Source organism: Trachypithecus francoisi, unplaced genomic scaffold (genome assembly GCF_009764315.1).
Source record: "Trachypithecus francoisi isolate TF-2019V2 unplaced genomic scaffold, Tfra_2.0 Contig01436, whole genome shotgun sequence".
Taxonomy (NCBI): domain Eukaryota; kingdom Metazoa; phylum Chordata; class Mammalia; order Primates; family Cercopithecidae; genus Trachypithecus; species Trachypithecus francoisi.
The window spans coordinates 1,711,439-1,729,692 of record NW_022681430.1 but is presented as its reverse complement, the minus strand read 5'-3'; the positions used below and the strand labels follow the sequence as shown (position 1 = coordinate 1,729,692).

Below are 18,254 nucleotides of genomic sequence, written 5' to 3'. Positions count from 1 at the left end.
TGACACGCCAGTGATTTCTGGTCTCATTTTAGTCAAGAACTGTCCATAACTGGAGTGACTGGCTTTGTCTTATCTAAAACCTTCACTTCAGAGAACAGATTTATTATGTTTATGACATGTTAGATGAGCTGGAGGGGTTACAGTGACAGTTCTCAGTGTTACCTTTTTCCCTAAAGTAAAGCAAACCAAAAAAATTTTTTAATTAACTTAGATCAATTTTCCAAATAGGGAATCTAAATGACTGTAGAAGAATTTACAGAGAAACGTCTGGAATAACACACACACACATGTATTTTCTAATAACTGTTAACATAAAAAGCAGCTAAGATTTCTTCTCACAGAAAGCAGAGATGCACAGATAAGCCCAGGTGGGCATTGTAAAATCTGGTTAAATACACTAAGCAAATATTAAACTGGTGAATTTTACCCAACAGGAATCTTAAATACCAGAAAAGTACCTTCAAATTTTACTTTATTTGGAAATAATACAAATTCATTATTTTAATATTTAAAGATTGTGGTAATATAGTCAAAACACATAAATATTATAATATACATTTAGAAATTAAATATAAAGTCAACACAACACTCCTTAAAAACTCATATGTACACTTGCAGTAAGTCTGAGGTTTGAGCATTCAAGCTCATCAGATTTCCTCATGAAAATGGGTGAATCTTGCAGGGAGATTGTCCACAGGATACACGGTGGGACTGGTTTTCATTGTAGGAGGTCCATTTAGAAGCTGCCAGTCACAATGCCTGGCCAGCTCCACTGTAAATATTTTGAGAAGAATTTTTGCAAATTCTTTGCCTACACAGCTCCTAAGGCCTCCTCCAAATGGAATGAAGCTGAACCTGGATGCATCCTCTGGGTGAGGCAGCATGAATCGGTCAGGATTAAATTCTTCCTTGTTGGTGAAGATCTCTGCCACATCATGAGTATCACAGATACTGTAGATAACATTCCAGCCCTTGGGAATCTGGTATCCCTGCAAAAGATTATGAAACCCCAAGGGCTGACAAACTGGAATTTAACTTTCAACAACAAAAAGCAGTCACTGATATATTTGGGGAAAATTATGAGCTAAAAGCAAGGGAGAGGTAGAAAGAGAAAGGTGGATCCAGGTTGCTGAAACGCACCTTCAGATAGGGCACAACAATTATCAAAAGCATAAGAATTGCAGCCACAGCATAGGGAAGCAAGAGGAGTTTTTTAAACCACAACAAAAGGGAGAGGGAAGAGAATTTTAACTTACATTTAATTCAAAAGTCTTCAGAGCAACCCGAAACCCTCCTGGAACTGGGGGATTCAGTCGAAGGGTCTCCTTAATAACACACCCGATGTATTTAAGTTGTTCCAAAATTTCCATGTCCAACTTGTTGTCTTGATTGCTCTTGCAAAGTAAACCCTATCAAAACAGTCATACAGAGGTGAACAGTTATTTTGTGTTCCAATAAAATCATCCCAGCAGACGTAAACAGGGCTTAAGTGGAGACTAAACCCAAAGGGCCCCATGATGGGAGAGACTGGGAGGGGGAAACAGCAGCTAGTGGCCATTTGCCTGCCCAAATTCACTATCTATTTACAATCCCAAGAGAATGCTGCTCACCAGTTAGAAGGGCCAAGTTTCTCCCCTTGCCCCGCCCCCACAACCCTCCCACTCACCACCACCACCACCCACACTAATCAGCTATTCACATTGATCACACTATGTATGCCCTCGGACACACCAATTCAAGAAAGTGGAACCTATCTGAGAATCTCCTCGGTTCAGCAAAAGGTGGAGGAGGGGTAGAAATGAATACAAGGTCAAACCCTGCGCAAGTGGGATCACAGCTCAAGACTCCATCCTGTTTATTCACAAAGCTAATTCTCCCCACTGGCTCACACAGCCCTGGGCCCTGCACTTTCAAAACACTCCATGAAGGCAGCACACTGACTTATTCGGAAGTTGGCTAGGGAGCAGCTGAATTTCCTAAGCTAGTAAGGACACCTCCAGTCCCAGTCTCCCTACCTTACTCTTCAGCTCTTCTCGCACTTTCTGGAGAACATGGGGGTAGAGCCCCAGGTAAGTGATCAGAGATGTGGCTGCACTGGCTGTGGTTTCGTGTCCTCCAAAGAGGAGTTCGGTTGAAGATTGCTTTAGTGCCTAAAATAGAGTAAGATCCACGTTCTCACAAGTCTGCGTGCGGTTTGACAGAAGGATTACTCAGAATCGAACTGAGATTTCTGGAGGGAAGACTAAAAGGGCTAAATGTTTTGCTGACAGAAAGTCAAGGAAAGCAATATCTTTAAACAAAATGCAAAGTCCCTTTAGTTCAGCTAGAGCGGTAAGGCGAGTACGACCCCACTCTACCGGAAACTCCTGAGTTAAAGTCTTAGCTTTATTAAAATCGCAAGGTTCTTTATTAACATTTTTGCAAATTCCAACTTTCCCTCTGAAGCCTGGAAAGGCTAGGGGACGCTCCCAGTTCCGCCGCAGCCCCTTCCGCAGCTCTCCTGACCCGGCGTCTCAGCCTTCGGGATTCCATCTCTGTAGTCTGAGAGGGCCGCCCACTCCAGAAAGCTGGGTCCCAGGCGCGCGCTTTGGGGGCCCCAGGAACCACGCTTGGAAAGCCAGGGGACCAAACTCCGCAATGCCTGGTCTGAAGCTGTCACTCACCTGCATGTCCAGCCGCTCTCCCCTCTCCCACGAGTGCTCGATCAACAGCTGCAGCGCGTCTTTGCAGCTCCGGCCCGCCTCGGATGCCCGCAGCCCGCAGATCTTGGCGCGAATGTTCTGCTCGATGCGCGCGTGAATGAGGTTCCGTGCCTTCATGCCCTGAGCGCAGAGAGCGCGCGGAGGTGAGCAGACGCCCGGGTCCCGCGCCCCTAGTCCGCAGCCCGTTTGCCGCCCTTACCCGGTACAGCCCGCTGAAGGGCACGTCGATGGGCAGCGAGAAGAGATTGCGGGTCATTTCCTCGAAGGCCTCCACAAGCTGCTGCTCGGCGTCCCCGTCGCCCGCCAGTTGGGGTTCGCAGCCCAGTAGGATGCGCATGGCTATTCGGAACATGAGGCGCTTCACCTCGGGGTAGACCAGGAGGCCGCGCTCGCCGCAGCTCAGCCACTGCTCCAGGCTGTTGCCCACTTCCTCGGTGATCACCGGCACGTAGCACTCGAGTGCCTCGCGGCTGAAGGCCCGCATAATCACCTGAGCCCCGAGGAGGGGAGAGCGTTAAAACCCTCTATCCGCCCCTCTCGTCTACCGCCGTCCCCTTCCAGACACCCCCAGTCCTGCCAGACACATGGCACTCTCCGAGCTGGGAAAGCTAACCTGGAGCTGGCAGAAGGTCCTAGCCCACATCAAGCTGCTAGCCCGCGCCCAGCATCCACCAGCCGGAATTCCTGTCATAAACGGGGTCCCCCTCCCTGTCCATCCGTCGCCTCCCGCCCCCACCTTCTTGCGCTGCTTGTGCGAGGAGTCGTGCAGGTTAGAGAGGCAGCCAGATCCCAGAATGGTGCGCACCGACGCTGGCCAGTGGACCGACACCAGCCGGTGCTCTCCGAGCAAGATGCGCCGCACATTGTCCGCGCCCATCACCCGCACGGTGGGCCGCCCGAACAGATGCGTCTTGTAGATGAAGCCGTATTTCCTGCGCTTCATCTGCAGGAACTTCCTCCGCTGTGGGAGGAAGCCAGAGGAGAGAGGCGGGCATGAGGGGGCGCCGGGGAGCGCCGTGCCTCCCGCCAGCCCTGCTTCTAGCCGCAATCGCCTGCCTCCCGGGGGCGCCTACCCCGACTTCAGCAGAAGCCCAGAGCCGCTCCGGGCTCCGGGAAAGAGGCCTGTCCCGCCCCATGCTCCCTTACCTGCAGTACCATCTGCAAGGTTTCCCCAAAGAAGGGAAAGCCCATAGTCCCGGGGGGCAATGGGAGGGCACAACTGCGGTCGCGGCCGCTCACGCAGTACAGGTCCCAGAGCTTGATCGCAGCCAGGAAGAGCAGCAGCGGCAGCACGAAGGTGCAGAGCGCACTGGCCAGCAGCGCTGGGAGCCCCATGGTGCGCCGCGACCTCCCGCGCCACCTGCCGCCGCCACCAGCGCTCCAAACCCCACGGCGCGGCCGCTTTATAGGCGGCCCAGGTTGCTGCCCACGTTACCTTGGTCAGACAATTAGTTCACCCAAAGTTCATCTTTAATTGCGGATTGGGCCACTGGCTCCTCCCCCCGCGAGGCGCTGCCCAAAATCTTTAACCGTTTGTTCCGCGCCGAGGCAGAGGCGGCGCGGTGGCGGCTTCCCTCCGAGCGCGCCTCCTGGGGTGCGGGGCTAGGAGCTGCCCGCCTCCCCCATCCAAGGTGTGCCGAGCTCCGAGGCGGCGGTGGGGGAGGGTCAGGACTCCCAGGAGCCGGAATTCCAAGCTCTAGCCTTCCCGGCGGTCTCTTTGGAATCCCTCCCGCCGGGTCCCACCCGCTGCCCCGGCCCAAAGCAGCCTTCACTGGCTTTCCATTTCCAGGCGCCGCGTGGGCTCTCTTCCACCTGCTGAGGAAGCAAGGGGAAGTCCGTTCAGGAATCGTCCAGCTGCCTCCTCCCACGAGTGGGGAAACTGAGGTCCAAGAGAGATGCATAAAGCAGGCCTCCCGACTTTTCCTAAGGATCGAGCAGAAGAGCCCAGTGCCAGAGTCCAAGAGAGAGCCGCGGGGCATCCGGCGCAATAGGCAGATCTGGGATCCCCAGCTCCCCAACCCCTGCAAGGGAGCCAGCACTTGTGAAGTCTTGGAAGGTCCTACTTCAGGATACAAGAGGGCCTCCAGGTCCCTCAGGTCCCCAGGTGCTACCCTGCACAAGCCTGATCCCCGACCCTGGGGCACTTCGTCTGGGGCTCGGCAGTCGGTGCCCGTCTTTGAGATACGAGCACAGCCCGCCCATTCTAGGGCCCTGCGGCTTGGCGCCCCAGCTGGACAGCAGAGAAGGGGGTCCTCAGCCCTGGCAGGATAAAGAGACGGTGTAAGAGGAAGGGGAGCCCAGGAGTCCTGGCTTCGAGTCCCGGCTCCATCTCTACTGCGCGTGACCTTGGGCAAGTCACCACACATCACTGTGCCTGTTTCGTCCTTCTTAACAGGGAGGCGATCATTCCTGATCTGTCTAAGCCTCAGGGTTGTGAGTTCCCAAAAGGGGGCTCCGGTTGCAACTACTCTTTCCAGCTCCGGGCACGGTAGCCTGCGTTACCTGTCCGGTACAACGGGCACTGGAGTCCTCCTCCCTCCCGAGTCCCACCCAGAGTAAAGCCACTGTAATCACCCAGGTGAGGGGGTGCTTGGCCCTAAACTCAGGCCTCTGCCGACCACTAAGGTGGGGGGGTGGGGTAGTGAAGGAATCTGTATTGGGAAGTCTTCTGTACTTTGCCTAATTACAATCAGCAGCTACTGTAGCCAATGCCCGGAGCTCAGACGCTGCCGGACGCGCACCTGCGCTCTCTTCTCTCCACCTGCCGGAGCTTCCCGGCTCGGGACCAGCCAGGGCCACACGCTACCTGGGTTTGGGCGCTGAAAGCACCAGCAGCGCCGAAAATGAAACAGAATGACCTGCATTTGTTTAGAACCGAACACTGGCTCTGGCAGAAGCACGCCGCATGCCTTGGAAAGCGTCCCTTGGAGGTGGAAAACTCTGCTCCTGAGAGCTTAAATGCGTTGCCCTTCTCGCGGTGGTCCCCAAACCCGGAGGTATCAGGAAATATCTGCAGAGGTTGGAGGGACCCACGCAATCCTAGCGACGCTCCAAGCCCGAGTCGCCGCCACAGGGCGTGTTTCCGGGGGTCAGCGTTTCCCCATAACCTGCCCAGTGTTTCAGAGGCTCTGGGCAGGGTTTCAGTCTCCGGCAAACGATTTGGTGGCTGTAAACACGGCGAGCCAACCTCTGGCCACCGCAGGAAGCCAGGCCAATCGAGCTGGAGGTAATTCTCAGAAATCCCGAGTCCGCCCCTTTCTGGACAGCGCCTCCGGCCGGGGTGCAAAGCCGGCGAACGGGGACGTGACCTGGGGCCCATTCCCAATCCTCCGGCCTGACCCGCCTGTGACCCCTGCAGGCCGGACCGTGACATCCGAGTGAACTCTGCGGGGCCACCTCGCCAAGTTCAGCGCACCGAGTCACAAGATGAGCGGGGCCTGCACGGTGGAAATTGCCGCAGGGAAAAAAACGTTTTAATCTATCTGCACATCGAGGCCAGCGGGGGCGTCCGGCAGGAAAGGATTAAATTTGAGAGTGAACGATCATTAAAGAACATCTTGAAGGGGGGCAGGGCGGGGGGGGGTGTCAATAAATTACCAGCCCAATAGGAACTTTGATCTAGGAATCTTGCCAAGCTTTCGTCGGTGGTGGTGGGCGGGGAGGGGGGTGGTTCACTGAAAAACAACTTGTTTCCAAGATGTTTACAAAACAGCCTCCCTATTGCTAAGAGGCGGGATGCGGAGTCGGTTTTTTTTTTTTTTTTGCTGGTAGGGAGGGGTGAGGGTGCAGGGACTAGACTGGAGTCACAACAAAGCAGTCCACCTCCAGTTTTCTCCTTCCAGTCCCTCTTCTCATTTCTGAACATGCGTTCCTGTCTCAGGGTTCTATACCTGCTGTTCCCTCTGCATGCCGCACCCCTCCCTCAGGCCTGGCTGGTTCCTTCCAAAGTCAAATGTCACCTCCTCCAAGGTTTCCCCCACCCATCCAGCCTAATTTAGCCCCAGACACTCTCTATCACAGGCCTGTTTTATTTCCATGACAGCGCTTATCACCGCTGGACATATTCTTACTCTTTTGTTTGCTAGTTTATTTCTTGTCTGCCTCCCTCCAGAGCATATCAAGTGCAGGAGGGAAGGAACCTCCTCTGCTCCTTCCCCAGAGAATCTGCAGCTACTAAAACAGGAGCTCAGATATCCCTTGAAATTACTGAGCATGATGTACCCATGGAAAATTAAAATTGGATCCACCCCTACAGAGGCTTATAGTTATTCCAGACCCCAATGCAGGTCAACTAGGCCTTCTTGGAACCAGCTCAACCGACCTTGCTTCTGAGGGTGCCCACCCCATTCTTCTCTCCTCTCTCTAAATCACAACCAACCCTAAAGCCTGCATCCTTCTCCTCCTCACCCAAACCCATGCTTCTCAGGCCAGCCTGTCCTCTGCATTTGCAAGAGCACTCTTAGGGCAGGCTCACATCCTGCCACCTTTGCTGCCCCTGGCGTCTGCTGGGCTCAGGGCCTGGCGCCAGGCCCTTGACTGGCAATGGGTGATGAATTGCCCTGTGTGGGGGTTATGGCGTCAGCCCAGGTCGGAAGGACCCGCTGCACTCTGGAGCTACCAACCCTGTAAGTGCCTGCTGTGTCCCCCTTCCTTCTGGCCCTGGGATTCACCTTAAGCATGAGGTCAGGAGGGCACTGGCTTTCTTCTGGTTCACTAAGGGGTCAGCTCAGGCCTGGGCAGCTACTTCCCTGGCTCACCCCTTATGTCCAGCTGCCCCAGCCTGTTGGAAGCTGGGTGGCAGATTGAAGTGGGCTGTTGGAATGATGACATGGATGCTTTTGGCTTTGATTTAAACACTGGTTGGAACCTCTGTACTGGAACGGTTGAGAGAGTCCTCAAGTCAAGCTAGGGCTTATCACGAAAAGGAGGCCAAACGGTTCAGCCCTACCTGATGGCCACAGGAACAGAGGTTGGGGCAGAAGAGTGAAGGGATAGGGGTGGAAGAGAGCACTGGCTGGGGAGTCCAGGAGCCTACTACTGGGCTTCTCAGGTGAGTCATTCACCTCAATTGCTCCTCAATTTCTCCTCTGTGATAGAGAGGATGGTGAAGCCGTAAAACCAGAAGTCCCTGAAATGGCAGGGAGGGGTGAGGGCACACGGACTAAATTGGAGTCACTGGAAAGGAGTGACTCCAGGGCGTGGTGGGTCACACCTGTAACGCTAGCACTTTGGGAAGGCAAGGCAGATGGATCGCTTAAGCCCAAGAGTTTGAGATCAGCCTGGGTGACATGGTGAAACCCCATCTCTACTAAAAATAGAAAAAATTAGCTAGGCATTGTGGCACGTGCCTGTGGTCCCAGCTACTCGGGAGGCTGAGATGGGAGGATGGCTTGAGCACAAGAGGCAGAGGTGGCAGTGAGCCGGTTGTGCCACTACACTCCAGCCTCGGCCACAGAGGAAGACCCTGTCTCAAAAAAATAAAAATAAAAATAAGGTCCCTGAAACCTGGAGACAATTCACAGCCCAGATTCCGGGGTTATACTCAGAGAGAAGTCAGGGCAGCCCAGGTCCCAGGCTGCCCAGCTCCCAGCCCCTCTCTGGGTATACTCTGGAGTGGGTCCTTCCCTGGCCTCCTGAACCCTGCACCCTAGTGCCTTTCCCTCAGGGAGTAGCTGCCCAGCTAAGCCCTAGCCTCCTCACTCAACCGCTCCCAAGACACTTAATTTCGTGGCCTTCCTATTTTTGGTACAAATATCTCAAGCCTCTCTAATTATGTCTCCACCTCCCATGAAAATAATCCAGCATTGGAGACGTGTTGGTGTGCCTATTCTTCTCTGTATACATGAAAAGAGTAAATGCGTTCTTAAAGTAGGAATTTTTCCTTTTAAGAAGTGGCCAGCAGAATCCGGTGACCTTGAGCCCTTTCGAGCCCTGGAAGTGCCCACAGTTCCGAGTTTCCGCCGAGACTGGCAGAGTGGCCAAGGCGGACGAAGGCCAGAGGCCAGCTGCCAGAGGGCCTTCCGTCGGGCGTCCTCTGTGTGTTTTTCTATGGCCCAAAGACAGGCCAGGGTTGCGCCCACGGCGTCCCCGCTTCCTTACAAGGGTTGCAGGTCCCACCGCGCGCGTCGGGTCTCTGCAAGGTTCCCGAGTTGCAATATCCCCACTCCCCTGCCACCCCTACTCCGCCTTCCCCCATTCATGCACCCTCCCTGGATTGGCTCGGGAAGGGGAATCCAAGCAGCAACTCGTGAGGATCTATCTATTGCCTCCATTCCTGCTTGGCCCACGACATTTTCCTTCCTCTGGGCGCGGAGCGCAGAAGGCATCTTCCCATGGGCTTAGATGCTTCTCTGGCGCTGCAGCAGTGGCTCGCGCTCCTCCTCCCTCGAGTCCTGCACACATCCGCGTTTGGCGAACATTTCTTGAACGAGTGAACTAGTGGGCGCGCTACGCTACAATGGGGAGCCGCAGATGGGTGGCGCTGCGTGCGCGCCACAGCCACCGGCCAAAACGTGTCCTACAGCGCAAGCATGTCAGAGGTATAGCCCATCCCCCGCAACCAAAGGCGCGAGGGGGTGGAAAAAGAGCCGCAGCCCGTCCACTGGATGCACGATGGGCACCGTCTGCATGGCGGGGAAGGCGGGTGTGGCCAGCTCCCAGCGCGCGGTGCGCACCAGCTCCACAGCTAGCAGCTGGAGCACGGCTTGCGCCAGCTCCTGGCCGAGGCAGCTGCGCGCACCGCCGCCGAACGGGATGTAATGGAAACGGCTGGAGGCGCCCCGCGAATCTTCGCGCGCTACGCCGAAGCGCTCTGGGTCGAAGCCTTCGGGAGGGCTGCGGTACACCGCAGCCGTCTCGTGCGTGTCCCGGATGCTATACATCACGCTCCAGCCCTTGGGGATCTGGTAGCCCTGCAGAGAGGCGAGGAGATCAGCCTGACCACGAGGCACCTGGAAACGGGGTGCCCTGAACTGACCCTCCACCCCGGTGCTTTCATCAGGCTTCCAAAAACCGGGAGGAACTTGCGATTAATCCGGAAACAAGGAGAAAGCTCTGTGTTCCAATCTCAACTCCTTCACTGGTGAAAGGTATGACCTTGGGCTAGATGCGCTGCCTCTCTGAGCTTCAGTTTCCTCATTGAAAAAAATGAGGGGAAAAATGCCCACTTTGTTGGTGAGGATTCAAATTAAGGACTTGGCACATATGAGTATTCAGTAAATGGTAACTATTAGTTATGTTCCTGTTTGGTTTTGTCTTTTTTTCTTCTGACCTGAGATCTGAAGACCTAAATTCCAGTGCTACATCTACCAGCTGCTAGAGTGGAAGAAATGCACATGACAATTCCTCGAGGTCACTTCCATGGTGGAGCTCTCCTTTGCACTGAACTGAAAACTTTCCATCCTTCCCATCCATCAGCTGGACAATAATGTTCAGATTTGGTACCACACTTTAAGAAGGCGCACATGAGAATCAAATTGGCCGTCCCTAAAATGCTCAAAGGCAGCTTTCATGTTCCCTCTGCCCACCCCTAGCATTTTCAACCATTTGGCTTTTTGATATGTCTTTCAACCCCTTGACTACACTGCTGCCCTCATATCAAGTTCCAGGGTGAATAAAAGTTTCTAACCGGGGAACAGAACATCTTGGAACCATCCCAGGAGCTCTCTCTCCTCTCTAGACATCAGTGTTCTCATCTGTGAACTGGAGGGTGGCTAAGACCCTTTCCTGTCCTCTGCTCACCTCCCTGATTCTGTGCTTCCCTAAGGTCTTGTAGGGCACTCCAGCGCCTGCAGAATGAAGCTTGCGTTCCAAGACTGATCCCACACCCAAGACACTTCTCAACATCCACCTTTGTCTGAATCTGCTCTCTCTGTAATGGGCTCTCCCATCCTAAACTTTCACTGCTCCAGTTCAGACTCCAGCTCTCAAAATGTGTTGCTGTCGTCCAGCACCACGGATCACTCTCTTCACACCACAAGTGGGCTGAGGCTGTCAGGCCCGGCCCCTTCCTCTCCAAGTGGAGCTCCTCCAGGGTAGAGTCCCAGTCCCTTTGATGCCTCCTGAACCCTGGCACGCAATGTGCCACAAATGTTCACTGTGGAATGCCCATCTTTGCCTGGAGCCAACCAGTCACCAAGCATGGTGCTCAGGGGACTGCAGTGACAGCCTTTCAGGCAAACACCCGCAGTTTGGCACAGCCAGAGCACCACTGCCTGAGGCCACCACCATACCCCCACAGCCCAGCCCCACCTGGATGGAGCGTCAGAGCTGGAAAGGACCAAGACAGCTTCCTTGCAGAGAGTAAACTGAGGCCCAGAGTGAAGAGGGAACTAACTGCCCAAGGTCATACGGAGATGGAGTCACTTCTAGACCTTAACCTTGCTCAGCCCAAACCAGCCTGATCAGAGATGAAGCGTCTACCCGGTATTTTAATTCCTCCCTCCCCTGGAATCTGGCCCCAGCCAAAGCCCTGGACGGGGGGCAATGAGGGATTCCTTGCTCTTGTGAGGGAGACAAAGGGGTAGAGTACAGGACATACTGAGGGGTTCTCTTTGTTCTCCATCCACACTCACTGGCTGGGAGGGGGTGCTGCATGGATAAAAGAGTGTTTTTATTCTAAAACTCGGCTCTCATTGAGTTGACCGTTCCGGACCGCTGCCAAAAGCTGAAGGGTACGAGATCCCTAACCTTGCCGGCTCGCCAGGCTATGCGTCCCTCAGCCGGGGATCCGGGGACGTGGAACAAGGCTCAGCCCATTTTACAGGACCGAAGGCTGAGGCTCTGAGAGCAAAAGAGGAGACCGCGCCGTCCGAGTCCCTCCGCCCTCCTCCCACCTGGGCGCCGCAGCAGGCGGCAGGAGGCAGGAGGCAGGAGGCTGGCCATGGGCCGGCGCGGCGCACTTACGTCGAGCTCGAAGGTGCGCAGCGCTGTGCGGTAGCCCCCAGACACCGGCGGCAGGAGGCGCAGCACCTCCTTGACCACGCAGTCGACGTAGCGCAGACGGCCCAGCGCCGCGAGGCTGAGGTCGGGCTCGCAGCCGCAGTTGGGCGGGGGCCCCACGCCGCCCCCCGCGACCCCAGGCGGGCAGCCGCACGCGCGTCCCAGCCCCTGCGCCACCAGCTCCTCCCGAATCTTAGCGATGGCGGCCGGGTGCTGCAGTAGCAGCAGGACGAGCGAGGTGCTGGCACTGGCCGTGGTGAAGAAGGCGGCGAAGAGGAGCTCCACAGCTGACTCCTGCAAGACAGCCCCGGGCGGCACTGAGTCTCCGGCGGTAGAGTCGCCCGGGGCGCTGACTCGACGGCCCCGTAGAGATGAAAAAGCACCCAAATTTACTATTGCGCAAAGCCAGGGGGCAGGGAAGTGCTATTATCGCCGCGACTGCGTGCACCGTTTTGAAGTCGATTAAATCCCAAGTCCGCCACTTGGGAAAGTCACCTACAGCAACAGGTAAAATTAGGATCTATCCACGCACCTTGCGATGGTTCCCAGAGAGAATGCGGGAACTTACTCTGTGCACTCTTCTTAGTGCTTTAAGCATATTCATTCATTCGGTTCTCACCTCCCCTCTGTGAGGCACAATTGCTGCTCTTGTTTTATGGAGTTGAAAACGGAGGCTCCAGAGAAGTGCTCAATGTCCCTATAGCTAGCACTCCCGGCAGGCGGGCTTAGGAGTCCAGGCTCTTAACCACCTGGTGGTGCCGCCGCCAACCCCAGCGGAACAGCCTGACAATGGCTGCAGTGCAACAAAGGCACCTGCAGCGCAACAAAGGCACCTGCAGCAGCAGTGCCAGCCTCGTACCAATGTCGGCATCATGGTTTCATCCTCTCCCTACCGGAATGGTCCCAGGTAGTTACTAAATGTCTTCCTGGTCTGCTCTGCCCAGGAAGGGCACGCGAGGGGCCTGGTGGCTTCATCCTCCAGGCTCCAATGCCCTGCCTCTGTCCTCTCAGGTCCCAGTGTCTTCCTTGCTGGAAGCACCCACCCTTTGTTTTATACACTGATTCCTGCTATCACAGGATAAACGTGTTCCTTCCCTTCCTGAACCTGGAGGACATGGGCTGTGTTTCGCTCACCACTGTATTCCCAGTCCCAGTGTGGAGCCCGGCACTGAATAGGTACATCATAATATTTGTGGAATGAATGACCTGGTTGCTCACTAACCCGCCCTGCCCCAGACAAGAGGGTAACTGGGATGGAGACTCTAGAGCCCCAGCATCCTCCCTGCCTGGCCCCTGATGTCCAGCCCAGAATTGAAGATTCCTGGCTAGTGAGTCCCTTCCTGAGGACCTGGAGGGTGCTGTCACTCCTCCCTGGTCCTGTCTACTCCTTTCTACTCCACTCCCCTTAGCCCTGAACAGTCCCTGTCCACCTGGCTCCCCCAGGACTCATGAGCCCATTGCTCATGTTCTTATTAGTTCCATTCTCAGAAAAGAAGCTAAAGCTGAGGCCCACCTTTCAGGGATGTCTGGTAGAAAGTGGGAAACTGAGGCCCAGAGAAAGGATGGGTGGGAGTTGCTTATGGAAGATTGAGGTCTCCCTATTTCTAACTTCCCCTCCCCCCAAGGTCTCCACTCCTTTTTGGGTGCTCAAGCAAGTCCTGGGCCATTCCAAAGCTTCCTACCTCCCCTCCACTTTGTGTGTGATATGTGTACAAGGGGAGGGGTCCTAATTCTCCAGGAGATCCACAGCAACAAGACAGACAGATAGAGGTGCCAGGTGCCAAGGTAGCTCATAGAAGGCGAGAGGTGATTTTGGAAGGAAGAAGGGAACTTTGAGGATGTGGAGTTTGATCCTGAGCCCCTTAGAGTTCGTAGAAAAAATGAATAATGAGGGCTTTGTAGGCAGGGGGACAGCAGAGGCAAAGGCATGGAGTGGCAGAGAAGGGCAGTGGGGGAAGGAATGGAGAGACAGCCGTTTGTGGCCAGAAACCTGCAAAGATGGGCCTAGCATTCTTGCCTTCAATTCTCCTACTGACCAGGGTGGTAACTGGCTGAAGGCTCACCACTGTATTCCCAGTCCCAATGTGGAGCCTGGCACAGCTAGTGACTGTGGCTGAGTCACTACCGGAACCCAGGTCTCCTCTTGCCCCTCATCTTGAGGACTGCCTGTGCCTCAAAGTGGGACTACACAGGATGTGGCTCTGGGGATGCAGCATTGGTGTAGGGACCTGCTGGGAATGCAAAAGAGGGGAGAAGGAGCGGCCTCTCAGCACCCACCTTCAGCTCCTGCATGGAGGGCTCATGGCCCAGTTCTCTTGCACTGTGAATGATCAGCTCCAGGGCATCACCCGGCTCTGCAGCCTTGTCCTCATGAAGCTTCTCAGAAATGGCCCCCTCCAGGTGCTGATGCAGCTGGTCCCTTGCCCGGATGCCCTGAGAAGAAAGATGGGGCAAGAAGGCTAAGGGGGCCAGGCCTGGCCACTTACCCAGAAAACCTTCTCAGCACTGGCTCTGCTAACATCTTTGTGTTAACAGCTCCCCAGCTTAGCTCCTGGCCTGGCATATGGCTGGGCTCAGTAAATGGTCAGGGATATGTCCACTGTCCACAAACGCCATTCAGTCTTGATTATCACAAGCCTCCTCTAAGCCACAGCAGAGTTACTGTCATCCTGAGGAGAGGATGCTGAGGTTCAGAGAGGTCAAGCAATTGCCCAGAGTCACACAGCTGTCCATGTCCATGCCTGGCACAGAGCCCAGTGCGGCTAGGGTCAGCCCATTGCCCTTTCTCTGCACTAGGCTCAGGCTGGGACACCTTGATGCACCCAGCAAAGCTCTGACTTAGAAGATACTATTGGATGTTGTAAGCATTAGCCTCTGTAAGGGCATGGGCAAGAGGGGATGCCTCTCCAGAGTTCAGGGAATAGCCACAGCAAAAGCATCCCCCACCCCCGGAAAGCACTGTAATTCAGCACTTGAGTTCCATAGTCAGAGGAGATGGGGTTCAAGTTTGTGTCTGCCCCTACTAAAGGTGTGATCTTGGATAAGTCAATAAAATAAGTTTGGCCAATAAAATGAGAATAATAACACTTTGCAGGCTGCAAGGATTAGATCAGAAAATGTATCCACGGTGATCAGCATATAGCATGATCCTTTACACATATTATTTTTATGCAGGTGACTGAAAACCAGGGAATCAAACAGTGGGAAGTCCCAGAACAGGGGGACCAAAAGGCGGGATGGGGCATCCTAGCTGCTCTCCGGGTCCTGCCCATTGTTCTGAAGTTTGGAGAAGCAGCGGTTCACTGATCCAGAAACCTAGCGGATCCAGGGCTCGTGGAGCTGACGCCCACCCCCTTGGGTCCGGGGCTGGCGCCGGGCTGGGCCAGGGCGCATCTGCAGCCCTCAGCTCTCCTCGGTTCCACAGCCATCTGGGCTTCCGAATAAGTGATGGAGGCCGGCCCCAGAGGCACCGCTGTGGGAAGAGTCGGACCCCAAACTCTGGCGGCTCGCACTTGCTCAGGCTGGAGCGCGTAGCGGCAGGGGTCCCCCGGAGGGCGTGTGGCCAGCCCCAGGTCACACCAGCGAACCAGCACAGAGGCCAGGCCCAGAGCCCACCGCCACGCCACCGCCACGACGCCTCCCACCCCCAGACCTCGCCGCCGTTCCCCAGCAGAGGTGACGCACGCGCGTGGTGCGCCGTGGGCGTCCTGTCTGGGTCTGGGAGGCCCGTCCGCGCCGCGGAGTCTCAGAAGAAGGTCTGGAGCCCGGGCAGCCGTACCTTGCGCAGGCCACTGAAGGGAACGTCCAGAGGCAGTGAGAAGAGGTTCTCCACGAGATGCTCGAAGGTCCGGGCCAGCGTGGCGCACTGCGCCTGGTCCAGCCGCAACCCCAGCAGGATGCGCGCGGCCATGCGGAAGGTGAGCGCTTTGGCGGCGTCGTAGACTGAGACCGGCCCGCCCGCCGCGCACCAGGAGCGCACCTCATGGCGCAGCGCCCCCTGCAGGCGCGGCACGTAGCGCTCCAGCGCGGCGCGGCTGAACGCGTGCGCCAGGACCTGTTGGAGCGCGCGTGATCAGCGCTGGCGGCGGTCGGGCCTCCTCTGCTTGGCGATTCCGGAGTAGCCAGAAGGCCAGTTCCGGTCCTTTCCCCCTTTTCTAAGAGGCCCAGACCTAAACTTGCTGGCTTTTGCTTTCGCCATTTCCCCCAGTTCTGCTCTGATGCACACAGTCCCTCCCATCCATCCAGGCTCCAGCTGCCATCTCCTCTAAGAAGTCTTCCCTGGCCCCTCTCTAGCTCTGAGTCTCCAGCGCTTCTGCTATCACAGCCACGGAAGATGGGAGATGAAAGAACCTTTTAGCGCAGTCCTAACTCTGTAAACAGAAGCTGAAGATAACGGACCCGTCCAAGGCCACCCGCTGGTTACCAGGGACCTTGGTCAGGTTCACAGTGAATCCAACACCGGGGCCCCGGCTTGGCCCATGGCAGATGCTGGGGACCGCGGATCCGACCTTTCTACTACCCATTCCCATTTCCACTCACCTTGCGCCGCCGCCGGTGTGGCTCGCCGACCGCACCAAGCAGTGTGTGCGAGCCCAGCAGGATGTGCGCGCTCTGTGGCCACTGGCTGCGCACCAGGCGGTGCTCGCCCAGCAAGATGGTGCGCACGTTCTCCGCGCCGCTCACGCGGATCACTGGCCTGCCCAGCAGGTGCGTCTTGAACACTGTCCCATACCGTTCTCGGCGGGAACTGTGGAAGCGCGAGCCCTGCGAGTGAGGCGGAGCGTGGAGAGCTGGAACTTCTGGGCCTGGGCCGGGGATCTGACCCAGACCTCCCAGCTGCCTTTTGATCACAACTCTCTGTCTCTGGCTGGCGCGTTTACAAAACAAGATCCCCAGTGGGCCTGGCAACTACACTATGGGAATGTACATGCTCCTGTTCCTATTGGTGAGATGAGGAAACAGACTCAGAACGAAGACGTGAGCGCCCAAGGGCTCACAGCTGAGACAAGCCTCAGGCTCCTTTTCTATGCTTGCAGGACGTGCTCCTCAGACTCCTTCCTAAAACCCCTTCTGTTTACCCCCTGCATTGTGTCGGGGAGTTGCTCTGGGGAGAATTCCAATGACTTGAGGTCCCTTCGAGGGAACAGAGGAGCCAGGCAAAGGCGAGAGTTGTGCGCGCTTCCCGGGGTCGTGGGCGATGGGCAGGGACTGGCTACAAATCCCATGGGCATTGAGACTGAGGAGGGTCCAGTGGGAGCCGGAGGAAGAAGGGGCCGTATTAGCGCTCGGGGTCGAAGGACTGCTCACCTGAACTAACCAGTGCAGCGTTTCGCCGAAGAAGGGCCAGCCCATGGAGCCCTTGGGCAGAGGCAGGGTGGAGGCCCGGTCCCGGCTCAGCATCCAGCGGAGGGTCCAGAGGTGCTGGGCCAGGCTGAGCAGCAGGCCCGCGCACAGGATAGCAGTGCCCGCCGCCCCCAGCACTGACAGGCAGCTCAGCCCCCAAGGGAACATGATGAGCCCGCGGGGGCCAGGCCGCTCAGAGCGCAGGGACAGAAGGGGACGCAAGAACCGGGGCGCGAGCAGTGCGCAGTGCTCACCTGTTCCGTCTGCAAAAGGCCTGGGGTTTGGGAGCCAAGTCTGAGATTTATAAGCTCCGCCGAGAACTCCGTTCTAAAAACAGGCGGTGAAAGACGGTAGTGACCGTGCGCCCTTAGGGAACGTGCCTTCCTCGAGGCCAGCGCACTCAGAACTTTCTCCCGGCTCCTGGGCCCAAATTGCCAGTCCCTCTCGAAGGTGCCCGCTTCCTCGGGAACGCTTACTCCCCGCTCCGCGGGGCACCTCCCACCTTCCCCCGGGCTCAGCACCCTTTGCGTAGAAGCAGCGAAGGAGGGCGAAAGAAGAGCAACTCACCAGTGTTACCAATCTGGTCTGCAGACCCCCGCCCCACCTCTCCGTCCTCCAGTCGTTTAACCCTTCTTGGCCCACCCTGGACACGTTTATATAGATATTGGCTCCCTCCCTACGGACCGATCCCGGTTCACACAACGTGACGTGTCTGCATATTTAAAGCGCTCCACGCAGAGTGGTGATTGGAGGCAGTGGGCAGCGGCGCACTCACGGAGGGGCTCTGAGTAGGGAGTGGCAGGCGCTGGGGCGCTCGAGCTGGGCTGGGGGCTCGCTCCGCACGGGTCCTCGGGCGGGGCCTGCAGGTTCGCGCCAGAGCTTCCCAGCTCTTCTAAGCGCTCGAAAAGTGGGCGAACCCAACGCGCAGAACTGACCCGGGCTTGCGCCCCACAGCGCTCCTGGCCCATCCCCGGCTGCTGGCTCTCTCTTCGGTCCCCGCCTTCGAGCTTCTAGGTGCCCTTCTCTCGCCACTCCAAGGTGAAAGAACTGGGCTTTTCTCTCCTTTGCTCCAACTATTTCAGGGAAACTGCAGTCGTCGACGCCTGCATTGGCATCGCAAAAGCCCACGAGGGATAGCGCAGCCGAGATTCTCCGACAGCTCCCCACCTCTCCCGGCTCTCTAATCTACCACATCAGGTATCCTTCCAAAGATGGTAATTCCACTGCTGCCCTAGGCTTCATAAAGACGTCCTAAGCCTCCGGAAGCGG

The 18,254-nt window shown here is 56.4% G+C and overlaps 2 protein-coding genes across 2 annotated transcripts; both read right to left on the bottom strand.

The window, feature by feature from the left end:
* Positions 1-455: 455 nt before the first annotated feature.
* Positions 456-4,156, bottom strand: LOC117091841 (cytochrome P450 26A1). Its single transcript, XM_033224688.1, has 7 exons — positions 3,849-4,156; positions 3,439-3,663; positions 2,902-3,192; positions 2,664-2,822; positions 2,016-2,150; positions 1,257-1,409; positions 456-989 (listed from the first exon to the last, which is right to left on the bottom strand). The coding sequence occupies exons 1-7, from the start codon at positions 4,035-4,037 to the stop codon at positions 648-650; spliced, it is 1,494 nt and encodes a 497-aa protein (XP_033080579.1). The 5' UTR covers positions 4,038-4,156; the 3' UTR covers positions 456-647.
* Positions 4,157-8,178: 4,022 nt separating this feature from the next.
* LOC117091836 (cytochrome P450 26C1) lies at positions 8,179-17,672 on the bottom strand. Its single transcript, XM_033224674.1, has 6 exons — positions 16,950-17,672; positions 16,182-16,406; positions 15,421-15,696; positions 13,920-14,075; positions 11,607-11,936; positions 8,179-9,613 (listed from the first exon to the last, which is right to left on the bottom strand). Exons 1-6 carry the CDS (start codon positions 17,151-17,153, stop codon positions 9,236-9,238), a joined length of 1,569 nt encoding a protein of 522 aa, XP_033080565.1. The 5' UTR covers positions 17,154-17,672; the 3' UTR covers positions 8,179-9,235.
* Positions 17,673-18,254: the final 582 nt, after the last annotated feature.

Excerpts from the sequence above, each read along its gene's own strand:
- LOC117091841 (XM_033224688.1), bottom strand. The coding sequence starts at position 4,037 with ATGGGGCTCCCAGCGCTGCTGGCCAGTGCGCTCTGCACCTTCGTGCTG. Across the intron at positions 1,410-2,015 it reads GAGAAGAGCTGAAGAGTAAG|GGTTTACTTTGCAAGAGCAA; the intron begins GTAGGGAGACTG and ends CTGTTTTGATAG. Across the intron at positions 990-1,256 it reads TGAAGACTTTTGAATTAAAT|GGATACCAGATTCCCAAGGG; the intron begins GTAAGTTAAAAT and ends AATCTTTTGCAG.
- LOC117091836 (XM_033224674.1), bottom strand. The coding sequence starts at position 17,153 with ATGTTCCCTTGGGGGCTGAGCTGCCTGTCAGTGCTGGGGGCGGCGGGC. Across the intron at positions 16,407-16,949 it reads CGCTGCACTGGTTAGTTCAG|GGCTCGCGCTTCCACAGTTC; the intron begins GTGAGCAGTCCT and ends CCTCACTCGCAG. Across the intron at positions 15,697-16,181 it reads CACACCGGCGGCGGCGCAAG|GTCCTGGCGCACGCGTTCAG; the intron begins GTGAGTGGAAAT and ends GCGCTCCAACAG.